Genomic DNA, 14,788 nt, shown 5'->3' on the forward strand with positions numbered 1-14,788 from the left:
TCTTCCTCTTCCTCTTCCTCCTCCTCCTCCTCCTCCTCCTCCTCCTCCTCCTCCTCCTCCTCCTCCTCCTCCTCCTCCTCCTCCTCCTCCTCCTCCTCCTCCTCCTCCTCCTCCTCCTCCTCCTCCTCCTCCTTCTTCCTCTTCTTCCTCTTCTTCTTCTTCTTCCTCTTCTTCTTCTTCTTCCTCTTCTTCTTCCTCTTCTTCTTTCTTCTTCCTTTTACTCCTATTCTTCCTCTTCATCCCATACTGATTTGAACAACCTGGTCTAGTGGAAGGTATTCCTGCCCATGGCAGGGAGGTTGGATTTAGATGACCTTTAAGGTCCCTTCCGATCCAAACCATTCTATGAATCTATGGTTTTGTAATTCTCTGTTGTCGAGTAGGAATTTATCTTAACATACAGCCTTTCTAGAAATTGTGGTTATAGATAGCACTTCCAATATCTCCTCTCTTCTAGAGAATCTATTTTCCTAATTATCTTTGAAACTGCTACCATCCTACTAAATATGGTTGAAAACAGACTTTTAGGTTAAGAGCTCAGTGGAGAGGGACAGACAGACAGGTGGATGTGTAAGCACATCTGTACATAAATTACACACGCTGCATTATGATTTGGTAAGTCTCAGTATCCTAGAGACCCATCTGAGGGAAAAAAAATCTGATACAGTGATCTTTAATAAATGCTAAGAGACAACTCATTTACTTACACCTTGTACAGCATTTTTTATATTAAACATTTAAACAATTAAACTTCGTTAAAAATACTCTTGAAGGTTTAAATTTTGAAAGTTTACATTTAAATTAAGGTGCCTATTAAAGCACATATGTTTTGTGTGTGTGCGTTTTTTTTAATTATTATTATTATTATTATCATTATTATTTTTTAATATATATGTACCATGTCTCACCATAAAGGATTATCTTGGAAAAGCCTTGTCTTATAAATAGCATCATCCTAAATCTACCAGTCTTTGTAATATCTTTAACAAGATTGATATATGAAATCATAATTAATGGCATTACCGAGCACAATGTACCAACTTTTATAACCATACTGTTATATACATTATACTTGGCTATTTGTAGTCATTTTTAGTATGCTTACTAGTCTTATGCTTTTGATGACTAATTTAATCTCTCAACATTGAAATCTTAGGCCACTTTACTCTCTGAGGAACTGCAGTGACTTTTCATCTGATATATTGTATAGTAGCTCCAGATGAAAAGGCAACGTTGCACTTACACTCCTTTATATCACCTGTCTTCTGTAGAAAGTCTGGAACTCCTTCATGAAGATCTCTGCAGGATGATTTCAGACTTCCCTTTGAGGAATTTCAAAGGCATTTTTCTTCAAATAGAGTATTTCACTATTCTTGTGACACTTTCTCTATGAGAGCAATACGACACAGTGACACATAACAAAAGACATTTAAGACTTACACATGATGTACTATATTGCTACTACAGAGTTTAATCCTTTTGTATTTTCCAACACTTAAAATATTTGTCTAAAGTCGCTTCTTTTTTCTTTTTACCCAATGCTTCCAAATAAATCTTTGAGTTCTTGATTAGTTTGAAATTGATCTTAATGTACTCTTTAGATACTGAAAATGAAAATTCATGTTTTTTATTTGTGCCAGGCTTTCATTCAGTAATGCAGATTATAACTACTTCTTCTCCAAATATTTACATCTACTATTTGATAAGGACACTGGTACCTGACTAGACAAATTCTTAAGATCAAGCCTCCAAATGCTCTGCATCAAATTGAACCTACTTTTTTTAGCAATATCTTTAAAGATTGTATTGATTAAATTACAGAATCACGGAATGGACATGGTTGGAACGGACCTCTGACATCTAGTCCAACCCCCCTGCTGAGCAGGATCACCTGGAACACGTTGCACAGGATGGATCCAAGTGAGTTCTGAATACCTCCAGAGAAGGAGACTCCACAACCTCTCTGGGCAACCTGTTCCAGTGCTCTGTCACCCTCACAGTAAAGAAGTGCCCGCTCATATTAAGCAGGAGCCTCCTGTGCTTCAGTCTGTGTCCATTGCCTCTCACCTGTTGCCAAACACAGCTGAAAAGAGACTAGCTCTATCCTCTCGACACCCTCCCCTCAGATATTTATATACATCGATGAGGTTTCCCCTCAGTCTTTTCTTTTCTGGACTAAACAGTTCCAGTTCTTTCAGCCTGTTCTTGTACAACATTTGCTCCCGTGCTCTAGTCATCTTTGTAGCCTTCCTGTGAATTCGTTCCAGTAGTTCTATGTCCCTCTTGTAATGGGGAGCCTAGAACTGGACACAATACTCCAGGTGAGGCCTCACCAGGGATGAGTAGAAGAGGAGGATCACCTCCCTTGACCTGCTGGCAACACTCTTCCGAATGCAGCCCAGGATTCCGTTGCCCTTCTTGGCCACAAGGGTACATTGCTGACTCCTCGTAGGCCTGCTGTCCACTAGGACTCCCAGGTTCCTCTCTGCAGAGCTGCATTCCAGCAGGTTACCCCCCAGAAATCACTACCTGTTTCAGCTATATTTACAAAAGAAAATGCTTCTCAGTAAATATATTTCCATTACTAATAAAAGGCTTGTACTGACTTTTCAGTCTCCGGGATGGTGAGAGCTTGGCTGAGCTGGTCTGGGCTGAGCTAGTTTTAGCTTGTTATATCAATTCCCTAGTGGTTAAGTAACATCTGGCTCCCTTTCCATTAGCAATATAGGCATAGTTAGTTGTTTAGGCCACAAATTGCTGAGAGAGAGGCTACAAATTGCTGACATGCATGGAAAATAATATCTGAACCTCTACAGACAGTGACGGGATCAAACTAAGATCCTGTTCACCTCAGAATCAAGGAAGTAACATTCTGCATTGTTAAATGAGGATGGTAAAGGTGAAGTGACTCAAAATGTAATATGATGAAATCAGGCTCAAGTGACTAAACAGGTATAAAAGTGAGTAGTCTTTCAGTTAGAGGAAAGGATTCCATTCAAGACTTGAAATAGATCTCTATGATTGCTAGTCTTGTAATTTTTCTTATTATAGGAAATATTCAGACAATATGATGATAAACTTAAAAAAATATATATTTTTTTTTTCAAGTACCCATATAACTTTTTGTTTGTTTGTTTGTTTGTTTTTTAATAACTATAAAATGATGGAGTGGAATTCTGAATTGGCATATGGTTCACCTACAAATTTTAAGTAAGTTATACAACTTCAACGACAGTGATATGAAACTTGATCAAGTCAGGCTTGGAAATAAAGGTATATATTTTTCCAAGGTAGAACATGCTTTACTGAACATTTCTCAGTAAAATAAATATAATAAAATAATTCTCTAGTAAATTCTCTAGTAAATTCTCTAGTAAAATAGAGTTAAAAGATTCTTCAGATTTAAAAGAGACTTCAGAGTGTCAGTCTTCAGAGAATTATATAAATTATCTAAAATATGTAGGGGCCACTCTTCATTACAGTTCCAGATTGAAGCATTGCTGGCTTCTTTTTCAGTATCTCAGTGTCTAGTGCAGAGTGCTATGGAAATCTTCCTTTCAGAGTTTTAATTAGCTTACCTGTTTTCTAGATATCATTTGAAGAGTTCTTCTTGTCCAGAAAAGGCAAAAGAAGCTATTTTGAACAAAAGTTTCAATTATCACAGAGCGCTAACAGAAACATGCAAAATAGTGTAGTGAAAAAACCTTTGACTCTCATCTCTGTCTTCTTGAAACGAACAAGAACTCATTACTGGAACTTTCCACATTGTGCTGTAAAAGTGTTGCTCCAATACAATATATTGAGGTTCAATATCACTTTAATCCTGAACAGAGAAAAAGATACATGAAAATTTAATTTCATAAGCTTTTGTTGTACTCAGTGTAACCATGCTATATTGCAATGTTTTTGTGACATACAGTAAAAAAAATGTGTATGTTTTAAAAAGGAGAGTATGTTATTATGATTTTGCTGAAGGGATGGAAATATTTTTCATAGATATGGCCAAAATACCATAGCCAAATGGTGCATGCTTTACTACAGCCAGTGTCATTACCAAATTCTTGTTTAAAAGCCCTGGGAATTTTAAACAAACGTGGTTACAAAACAAAACTGAGCTGAAGTCAGGCATGTCAAAAGATGGGTCAATAAGATGTTAGAATCCAGTTTATGTTTAAATTAGAACTTGGATTCAAGGCCAGATCAAGGATAGAATTTAGATGTGCCAGGGTTTTCGAAACAGCTGTCACAACAGCTTAACCACAGTGTCTAGAATCTTAAAAAGATCTTCTAATGTCCTGAAGCTATCCTGGATTAAAATGTTATTATTGTGGGTATTTGTAGTTTGTTTTTTACCTTTCCAAATACAGAAGCTGAAAAGTCAGCTTTGGATTAATCCCAAATAATAAAACTGTGGAAGAGCTTCAGCTAAAGAAATCAAATAGGAATTTTATTTTGTATGTTTCATTTCAAGTATTGTTTTCAAAATTTTTGTTTCAGCTATGTCTCTTAGTAATTTAACTAAGTAATATTAATCCTTTTATATCTGACCTACAAAATGTTGTTTTTTAATGCATTTTCCTCAGAAAGAGCAACTCCAGAAAACTAATCTCTATTTTATGAGTTTAAAGTCTTGTGCTTGTTCCAAAACTTGTTAAATATGGAATTGATCTTGTATATCTATATATTACTAGGGCTGATCAAAATACGTGAAATACACATTTAAATATACATATGTACTTAAACTACAGCTACATTAGTTTGCTCAATTGAAATGTTGATATAACTAGTCACTGCACTGAAATAAATAAATACATAAATAAAATTAATGAAATCTATGCCACAGAAACTTCAGAAACAAGTTTTTAAGCAGTAAGTTTCTTAGTAGTGTAAGTAGAAATACAGTAATTTTCTGTTCATCTAAGGCTGGTTACCACAGTGCTGTGCAACTTATTCCAGAATCCTTAGTAGGAATTGGTGATTTATCACTCCAAAGTTATCTATTACATAAAGATGGGCACTTCAAGAAGCAGTTCAAAAGTCTTTGCAACTCCAGTCTCTAATAAGAGTCTTTCCTTCTCAGGTATGATATCTGACTGAAATCTCCAAGAAAAATTGCTGACACTATATTGTAGACAAAGATAAGTTATGGTGTTCAATTCAAGAGCAACTGAATGAAATCCCATATCGTACAGAAGTTACTAAATATTCTGCTGATCCCTTCTGGGCTGGTAATCAGTGAATGGTGAACATTCTCTAATGTTTGGATTTCTCTCTCCATTACAAAACCACACTCTATAAAGATCCTGAAAAAACATTGGTAACATAATAAATGCCTTCCTATTTTTAAGAAAGCCTTTAGAACTTATATTTTTCCGTAAGAAAAGTAAAGTTTTTAAGTAAAGTAAGCTATAAAAACAACTAAGAATATTTTTATTACTCTTGATCTATTCTTATTACTCTTGATCTAGGCTATTTTAATAGATTTTGAACAATTTTTGTTTGTTTGTTCTTTCTTCCCAATAACATATTTTATCCATTCCCACAAGAAAGTTTCTGTAAGTGTGTAAGACTCTCACCTTTTTAATGCTTCTGGAATTTGAAGTGTGATCTTTACAAAAGGAAAATGAATATTAGAATATGATCAATTATATTGTATTCTTTAGAAGACAAATTTGGACAAACAGCGATTTGACTTGTGTAATAATAAAAAATAGATATAGAATTAAGACATGGTATTCAGATCCCAAAATTCAGTTAGCAAAGGTCACTAACCTGGAAATTATATCTGGGAGCTGTAAAGTTTCAAATGTGTATAAAATTTTCTTATTCTGAGGCAGTTGGTGGGCATTTCCGATACATAGTTCATTGTGATCTTTGTTATTTATACTTTGTTGTATCCAAGTTTCCCAGCAATGTGAGAAGAAGAGAACAAGCTGATTGTAAAAATGCAGTATGTAGATAATTCTGCTATGTACCTACTTAAATGTAATGGCTGTTGATTTCCTATATGAGACTCTGCTTTCTTCATAATACATGTGAGTTAGCATGTCAATTCTGTAGCAATTTGAAGTCCTGAGCCAAAACTACAGACCATCCTGAATAGATTGTTGGCTCAATACATTGTCAAAACTGTACTTAGGGCAAGAAAATTTGGCTGATTGGGACCTTATTTCTACAACCCCAGGAGTCCAAGACAAGCAGAAAGTCATTTTCAACTATAACAGTTCTCTATTAACATATTCAGCAAAACCAATAAGTCAAATCCTCAGTACCTAAAGAAATAAAAACTGAATGCTACTGTGGTTATTTTATTTATTTACTTATTTTTTTTTTCCTTCCTTTATTTATGGAAGAAACTGAGCAGTAAAGACAAATTTCTCGGCTTCCAGCAAAGCATTTTATTCCACTAAATAAATGTTGTGTTTAAACCTGGTAGGCAGCTGTGCATCACACAGCCATTTGCACACATAGAGCTCCTCCTCCCTGCTACCCGCACTGCCCAAGCAAACAGTGAGATGGGTGAAAGAATCAGAAAAAAAAAAAGTGAAATGCCTTTGAAATTCCTCAAAGGGAAGTCTGAAATCATCCTGCAGAGATCTCCATGAAGGAGTTCCAGACTTTCTACAGAAGACAGGTGATATAAAGGAGTGTAAGTGCAACGTTGCCTTTTCATCTGGAGCTACTATACAATATATCAGATGAAAAGTCACTGCAGTTCCTCAGAGAGTAAAGTGGCCTAAGATTTCAATGTTGAGAGATTAAATTAGTCATCAAAAGCATAAGACTAGTAAGCATACTAAAAATGACTACAAATAGCCAAGTATAATGTATATAACAGTATGGTTATAAAAGTTGGTACATTGTGCTCGGTAATGCCATTAATTATGATTTCATATATCAATCTTGTTAAAGATATTACAAAGACTGGTAGATTTAGGATGATGCTATTTATAAGACAAGGCTTTTCCAAGATAATCCTTTATGGTGAGACATGGTACATATATATTAAAAAATAATAATGATAATAATAATAATAATAATTAAAAAAAACGCACACACACAAAACATATGTGCTTTAATAGGCACCTTAATTTAAATGTAAACTTTCAAAATTTAAACCTTCAAGAGTATTTTTAACGAAGTTTAATTGTTTAAATGTTTAATATAAAAAATGCTGTACAAGGTGTAAGTAAATGAGTTGTCTCTTAGCATTTATTAAAGATCACTGTATCAGATTTTTTTTCCCTCAGATGGGTCTCTAGGATACTGAGACTTACCAAATCATAATGCAGCGTGTGTAATTTATGTACAGATGTGCTTACACATCCACCTGTCTGTCTGTCCCTCTCCACTGAGCTCTTAACCTAAAAGTCTGTTTTCAACCATATTTAGTAGGATGGTAGCAGTTTCAAAGATAATTAGGAAAATAGATTCTCTAGAAGAGAGGAGATATTGGAAGTGCTATCTATAACCACAATTTCTAGAAAGGCTGTATGTTAAGATAAATTCCTACTCGACAACAGAGAATTACAAAACCATAGATTCATAGAATGGTTTGGATCGGAAGGGACCTTAAAGGTCATCTAAATCCAACCTCCCTGCCATGGGCAGGAATACCTTCCACTAGACCAGGTTGTTCAAATCAGTATGGGATGAAGAGGAAGAATAGGAGTAAAAGGAAGAAGAAAGAAGAAGAGGAAGAAGAAGAGGAAGAAGAAGAAGAAGAGGAAGAAGAAGAAGAAGAGGAAGAAGAGGAAGAAGGAGGAGGAGGAGGAGGAGGAGGAGGAGGAGGAGGAGGAGGAGGAGGAGGAGGAGGAGGAGGAGGAGGAGGAGGAGGAGGAGGAGGAAGAGGAAGAGGAAGAGGAAGAGGAAGAGGAAGAGGAAGAGGAAGAGGAAGAGGAAGAGGAAGAGGAAGAGGAAGAGGAAGAGGAAGAGGAAGAGGAAGAGGAAGAGGAAGAGGAAGAGGAAGAGGAAGAGGAAGAGGAAGAGGAAGAGGAAGAGGAAGAGGAAGAGGAAGAGGAAGAGGAAGAGGAAGAGGAAGAAAACCCACCACCACAACCACAACAAGAAGAAAGGTGTCAAAGAGAAAGAAAGAAGAAGGAGTAGGAGAAGGAGATGGAGGAGAGGGGAAAGAGGGAAGAAGGAAGAGTGAAGGAGACAGCAAGCGAAAGAGAGGAAGAGAGGGAAGGAGAGAAAAAGGGAAAGAGATGGAGACCTGAATGTAGTTCGGTAAATGTGATGTTTGCCTTTACCAGTAGAAGGCCATAGGCTTTATATTTGTATGACACTGCAGGGTGTCAGGGCTTCTCTGAGCTTTTCCTAGCTGTGAGGGGCTACTGCATTCAACACACAGCAATGTGTTAGCCGAGGTTAATGGCTCTGCTGGGCAACTTTCAGTCTTCTGGGATACCATGAGCAGGAGGCAGATGGCAACAGAAAAGATATAAGGATGGCAATAAGCAGACGCATCACTGAGGAAGCAGTGACCCCCATCCCTCAGCAGCATTAATCTCCCATTGAGAGCTCTGGATGCCTTTACTATTTGTGATACCTATCACCTCTCCAACAGAAGAAGTGTCAACCTTAGGACTCGGGACACTGGAATCGTGAGCATAACAACAGAGAAAAGGAGTAGAGAAAAGTTTTCTTCTATAAGAAGTTTAAGAGTATTATTTTGTGACCCTGGTAACCATTTGCTGTACTTTGGTTGCATCAGTAAGATTTTGATAAGGCCCACAATTAATCCGTATATATGTTCAATTTTCGCTCTTAACAAGACCTTGAATGTACCATAAATGTATCAGTCTGGGGAAATGCTTTGATCCGTGCTTCATATGCATAGGATACTTCTTTTTGTTAATCACTGGGTTCATGGATGCACTTGTTTAAGCAATACAATGAAATAACATAAATTTAAACTATAAGATGAACCTGCTATAATATTTATACTTGCCAGATTGCATTCAGTATTTTAGAAACAACGGTATGTAACACTCAATATTTCTCGAAACATTGCACATGTCAATTTTTTCTATAAATCAGAAGAAAGAGATTATCTAAGCAGATATCATAGAATAACACAGATTGTTAAGGGACCCCAAAAGAGCACCAACCTTACACAAACACCTACGTCCCTGGGTGGGCTTGAACCACCAACCTTTCGGTTAACAGCCGAATGCACTAACCCATTGCGCCACAGAGATCCTTATTAAGCCAATTTTAGCAATAATTTTTATTTATCTTAATTGGGTATTATGATAACTACTTAAAGCAGTGATGTGATCTATCTCATCATTCTGAAATTTGTCTTATCCACAATGTGAAAAATAGTTTGCTAGAAAAACACACTTTAAAATCGAATGCATTGAAAAAGTCATATTTTATGCTTACATATTTGGCTATTTGGCTTTTTTTTTTTTAAAACTTTGACCTTGTACTCTAAATTAATTTTAATTCATTTTTTTTTTGAAGCACACTTTATTTAGATTTTTATACAGCAGTACAGGTACATGGCAAAGGTACAAATTCCAAAGTAAACCTTTGTACGTGTATGAGTTCAAAAAGGATGAGTTCAAAGAGGATATATAGTCTTCAAGTCACACTAAAGGTGTCTCTTAGTACTCCAGTAGCATGATCAACAGTCACTGAGAATTAAGAAAATGAAGAATAATGAAGATGCAGTCTTTCCCTGTAAGGGGAAACAAGCAACAAACTCGTTATAATGCAACGAAAATGAAAAGTAGATAGTTTCTGGGAGGCAAAATGAATCACAGAATGCTTGGTGTTGCTAGAGTATTTTGTACATAGAAGATACATATAGGTATATTTTCTGTACATTTTATGCTATACAGCTCCAGTTCTCTTATGGACTCCAATTCTCTTTCCAACATTCTCTTGATATTTTGCACTTCAAGTGTATTTTTACAATCAAAATAGTCTTCGTAACTTCTGGGATATTCCCAGCACTGTTCTGTACATACACGTATAGTTCTCAGAATTTTTTTTTTTTGGTCTTATTTTTTCTGCCACTACAGTAAATATCTCAAATGAATAAAAAGTGCATGTATTCTAAGATGAATATTGCAGATGTGGATGACTTATGTAAATTAAATGTTATAGGCATTGACATCATCCATAATAACCGTTCCTTTGGAGTAGTATCTTTGTAAAATGTCAATTTAGATTAAGAATAATGTATTTTGTACATGGAGCCTTCTGAAAGTAATGCTACATTGCCAGAACACTTTATTTATAATTAATTATGAAAAAGTTATGTAAATTCATAGCAGCTATTCTATTAATGTTTAAGTTAATCTGCATTCATTTTCTTCAAACTATGTAACACATTCTCAAATTAGGTCACAAAGCTTTTTAAATGCCTACTTTAACTCTTTTGTTGGTATTAACATCCTTAAACCCACTACTGAGCTATCATAAGGACTAGTCAGTATCTAAAATTCTTCATTAACCAAGTTGCTATTCTACTATACCTATATTGTTGACTGCCAAATGTCAGACATGTTCCTTGTCCTTCCACAAGCTAGAGGACTTTAATCAAATCGCAATCAGACAATGAAGTAATTTGTGATTTAAATCACATCAGCTCCTAATCCATGTAGTTTAAATTGTGAATCATCCTCACACCATTCAGGTACTCTCTTGAAAAATATTTTGCAATACTAGGTGATGCATGCGTAGTTCAGACTGATTCAAATTATGTTACCACATACAAAGATTTAGAATGCTGGAGCATTATTCTGTTTTAAGATTAAAGGCATCCTTATTTCATGAGGTGCATAAAGAAATGAAAATATTTATCACAGAATCCAAAACAGATAATGTACAGCCAAGTTGCAAAGGTGATAGAAAGAAATTTAAAAATAGGCATAGTTTTCTTAAAGTAAGATACAATCCCAAATCTTTTTCTTCCCTTCGCTGCACACAACTGTAGAATTGTGGATGCTTACCCAAATCAGTTATGCAAGTTCCCCTAGTTGCAATTACAGATTACTGGCAAATCACACTTCCTTCTGAACCGCATTCCTTTTTTGAGGTTCTTCTAATATTTTCCTCTCTTCAGAATTTGTCTTTTGTCTTTGATATCACTTCAGGTTTTGTATTGTCCTAATCTCTAGAAATTCTAAAAGCTCTCCGGCAGACTAACCACCATGTCTTAAACTTAACCAATCTATTAAGAAATCATTATCCATTGAAAAATAAACACTTTCCTCTCTGGAGAAGCAAAGAGCTAATCTTATTATAAAGACTCTCTCTACACAGAATTCTGCAGGAACATGTGAGTTGACAAATATACTTAAATATGAAAATGGAGTTCATGCTTGCTAATACTAAATCCTGATTGAGTTCAAAGAAAGATGTCTGTACTGCATAATAAAAGAAGGTCAGTGACCAGTTCCTTGCTCAGAGCTCATGCAGCAATATCTACTTTTCATCAACAATGCCTAGAGGATATTTTCACTGAACTAAGACAAACCAGATGCATTAGCACCTATATGATTCAGCCTGGGTCTCTTCTGGATTCCATCTGAAGCCCACACATCCTTAAGACATTATTATGTGCATGTTTTTTCATGTAAAATGTTTATGATGATCTGAGAATACTGTTGCAGTTCAAGAGAGTGGTATTTTTATGGTATAAAACTGAAATTAAATGCTACATTCAAAATCTAAAGGAAGTTTTAGAAGACTGTTCTCCACTAAGGAAGCCAAACACTATTCCAATCATATTTCCCCTTGAAATTTTTCCCTTGAAGTTGATATCCCCTGATTGGGGCTTTGGCAGTGCTTCTGAGAGTTCTTGTTGACAAGAGCAAAATTATGCAAGGCAATTAAGTTAACATTGTCTGAGTGCTGTGCTTGAACTTCCACCATGACTTTCTCAAAAGTATATTTGTAGCGAGTAACAGTATATCATTTTTGTTTTATAATGAGTTTGTGGAGATCAAGGAGATCAAGCTCTGTAGAACCTCTTAATTTCATCATATGTTTCTAAGTAGTGATGTGCTGCCTACCTTAGTAGATGAACATGACTCCTTAAAGAGCAACATCTTTAGAACAAATTTATGACAGATGCATTTTCCATGCCACACAACTAAACAAGGAGTTTGTTTGTTTGTTTGTTTTAGATATTGACTATCCTTAGGAATACATAAGTGTTTAAACATTTCACTGTCCAGAGCCATTTATTGGGATTTACAAAGTATTCAGACTCAGTTGGATATGTTAGACATTAAACACTCCACTGAGTGCTCTGTAGCAGACGTTTCTGATCAATTTCTCTTTGAAGTATGACACATTAAAAACATAAATATCAGCTGAGTAGATCTTCTGTGTTTCAGTGCTAATTTCCACCACCACCACCCATTTTAGGCTAGTCTGATAGCCACTGAACTGTAAAATGAAAGTGGGAATCCGTCCATGTAATCCTATCTGCACTGGGATATATATGCCTAGCTCTGCCTAACCATCTGAAGGACATCCAAATCCAAACTACATTAAGAGAGATTAGATATAAACTGTCATCCTTTGGTGGTCAAGCTTAAATATGTGTATGATGTAAAGAGGCAAACAGCTAACTAAGATGCCCTAGATTTCTATTTGAAGGTATACAGAATTCATATATATATCTTGATTAGCTGTACTAAAAATTTAGACACTTTAGTTGGCCTTGATTGTCTTTCTGCCAAATTAGGTGCACTAGATTTTAGTCTTCATATCTTGCTAATACTAAGAAGAAGAGGAGGCTAATGCTGCTTTCTCTTTGGAATCAAAATCTAAAAGTGGTCTGGCTGGCTTTTTGCAAACTGACCCTTAATACTAAACTTAAATCTGATAACCTTATTCACAATCAACTTTAAATAGCAAACAGTATGAAGAAGCAATTAACATAAATTAAAACGTAAATTTTAAAAACACAGCTCTTAAAAAAAATTCTAATCAGATATCTACTGACTTAAGATCTAATCTTGCTGCCACTGAAGTGAGGTCATATATTATTTTAATTTTGTCTAGCTAGCTTTCCAGTTTCTAGTTCTTATAGTGGCATACATCACTGCAGCACCTAAACATCCCACATCCCTGATGAAGTAGTAACTGCTGTAACAACTGGCCAGTTATCATTTTAAAAATATATATATTTTTTGGTTTTATTTTATTTTTCTTCTTCTCTGCTTCTCTTAATGCAATTAAAATTGTTTTGTTTTAGAGTTCTGCTGCTGATATCACACAGCCAACTGTTAAAAATGTTTCAGGAAAATGACAAAATGTGATGACCAATCCCTACTATAGAAGCTTATCTTTTATTAGTCACTATTGAAAACAGTTATTAATTCTCAACAAAGCCTCATCTTGCAGTCTTGCATGAAGAGAAAAAGAAACAGAAACAGAAAAAGAAAAAGAAAAAGAAAGAAAAAGAAAAAGAAAAAGAAAAAGAAAAAGAAAAAGAAAAAGAAAAAGAAAAAGAAAAAGAAAAAGAAAAAGAAAAAGAAAAAGAAAAAGAAAAAGAAAAAAAAAGAAAAAGAAAAAGAAAAAGAAAAAGAAAAAGAAAAAGAAAAGAAAAAGAAAAAGAAAAAGAAAAAGAAAAAGAAAAAGAAAAAGAAAAAGAAAAAGAAAAAGAAAAAGAAAAAGAAAAAGAAAAAGAAAAAGAAAAAGAAAAAGAAAAAGAAAAAGAAAAAGAAAAAGAAAAAGAAAAAGAAAAAGAAAAAGAAAAAGAAAAAGAAAAAGAAAAAGAAAAAAAAGGAAGGGGAAGGAATACAAGAAAATACTAGTCCACTTGAAATCCACACCTTAAATATATTAAAATTTATTTTACGTTTTATTAACAAATTAAATAGGATGCAACTGATGAAAGATAACATCAGAAATACAGACCAAAGAAAGCTGGAAGGAATAAGAGAAAAATACAAACAAAGAGATCTTTTAGGTCTGTTTCAAGATATGAAATCAAATAGGCTGTTCAACCACCACAGATACATGATTTTTGTATATATTAATTTAGATCAGTGACACCTTGAATGTCCCATTTATGTACATTTAAATAACCACAGCACAATAAAATAACCACAGCACAATATAGATTTTCACAGCTGTTACCAAAGTCAGTTTTAGTCCATTACTTTAATTAATCTATGCTCATTATCAGCACTACAGTCTTTCTGTGAACAGAAAGTCAAAGGAGATGTATCATTAGAGAAGTTTTTAGAGTAATTTTCAGGAAACTGAGACATTAAATATTTCCTACCCTTAGTGAAGTTCTTTGATCTGTAACAATAAAAATGACATCTTTAAATACAACCTTGAAATAAATCTTGAGGACTTGCAAGTCTGGTGTATAACAGAAAACGTCATTCACACTAACCAGCTGCTTTTGCATTTCTTTGTAAATTAAGAGGTGTTATGTTGAGCATATGGCTTTATGATGATCTAAATATTCTTCCAAGATTATGAAAAAATACCTTCTGGTAGAAAACAAATGTGTAATTACAGCAACTTATTAGGGGAAGAAAAAAAAAAAAAGGGAAGAAAAAATATCTATACAGATGTTGGTTGATATCAGTGCATTCTGTTGAAGATAGTCTGAACAGCCTACTTGATCTGCAGTTTTCTCATTCTTTCTCTCCCTCTTTCTCTCTCTTTGTATGTTTTATAGATACATAAGATATATAGCATGAAAATATATGCTATATAAAACCCTGTTCTCTTATAGGGAAAATATTTTCTTACAAGGAAAATATATTCTTTACTTGTGTTCTATCAAAAAGTTAAGTAC

General features: G+C 34.6%; 1 protein-coding gene across 2 annotated transcripts in view; it reads left to right on the top strand.

Moving 5' to 3' along the window:
• PCDH9 (protocadherin 9) overlaps positions 1–13,254 on the top strand; it is an 800,116-nt gene extending 786,862 nt beyond the window's left edge. For both annotated transcript variants that reach the window (XM_080577030.1, XM_080577017.1), the window contains exon 4: positions 13,226–13,254. In XM_080577030.1, the coding sequence (XP_080433156.1) occupies positions 13,226–13,239 (14 nt within the window). In that variant the 3' untranslated portion in view covers positions 13,240–13,254. The remainder of the gene's footprint in view (positions 1–13,225) is intronic.
• The last annotated feature ends 1,534 nt before the right edge of the window (positions 13,255–14,788 follow it).

Source organism: Anser brachyrhynchus (assembly GCF_964034855.1).
Source record: "Anser brachyrhynchus genome assembly, chromosome: 1".
Classification (NCBI taxonomy): Eukaryota; Metazoa; Chordata; class Aves; order Anseriformes; family Anatidae; genus Anser; species Anser brachyrhynchus.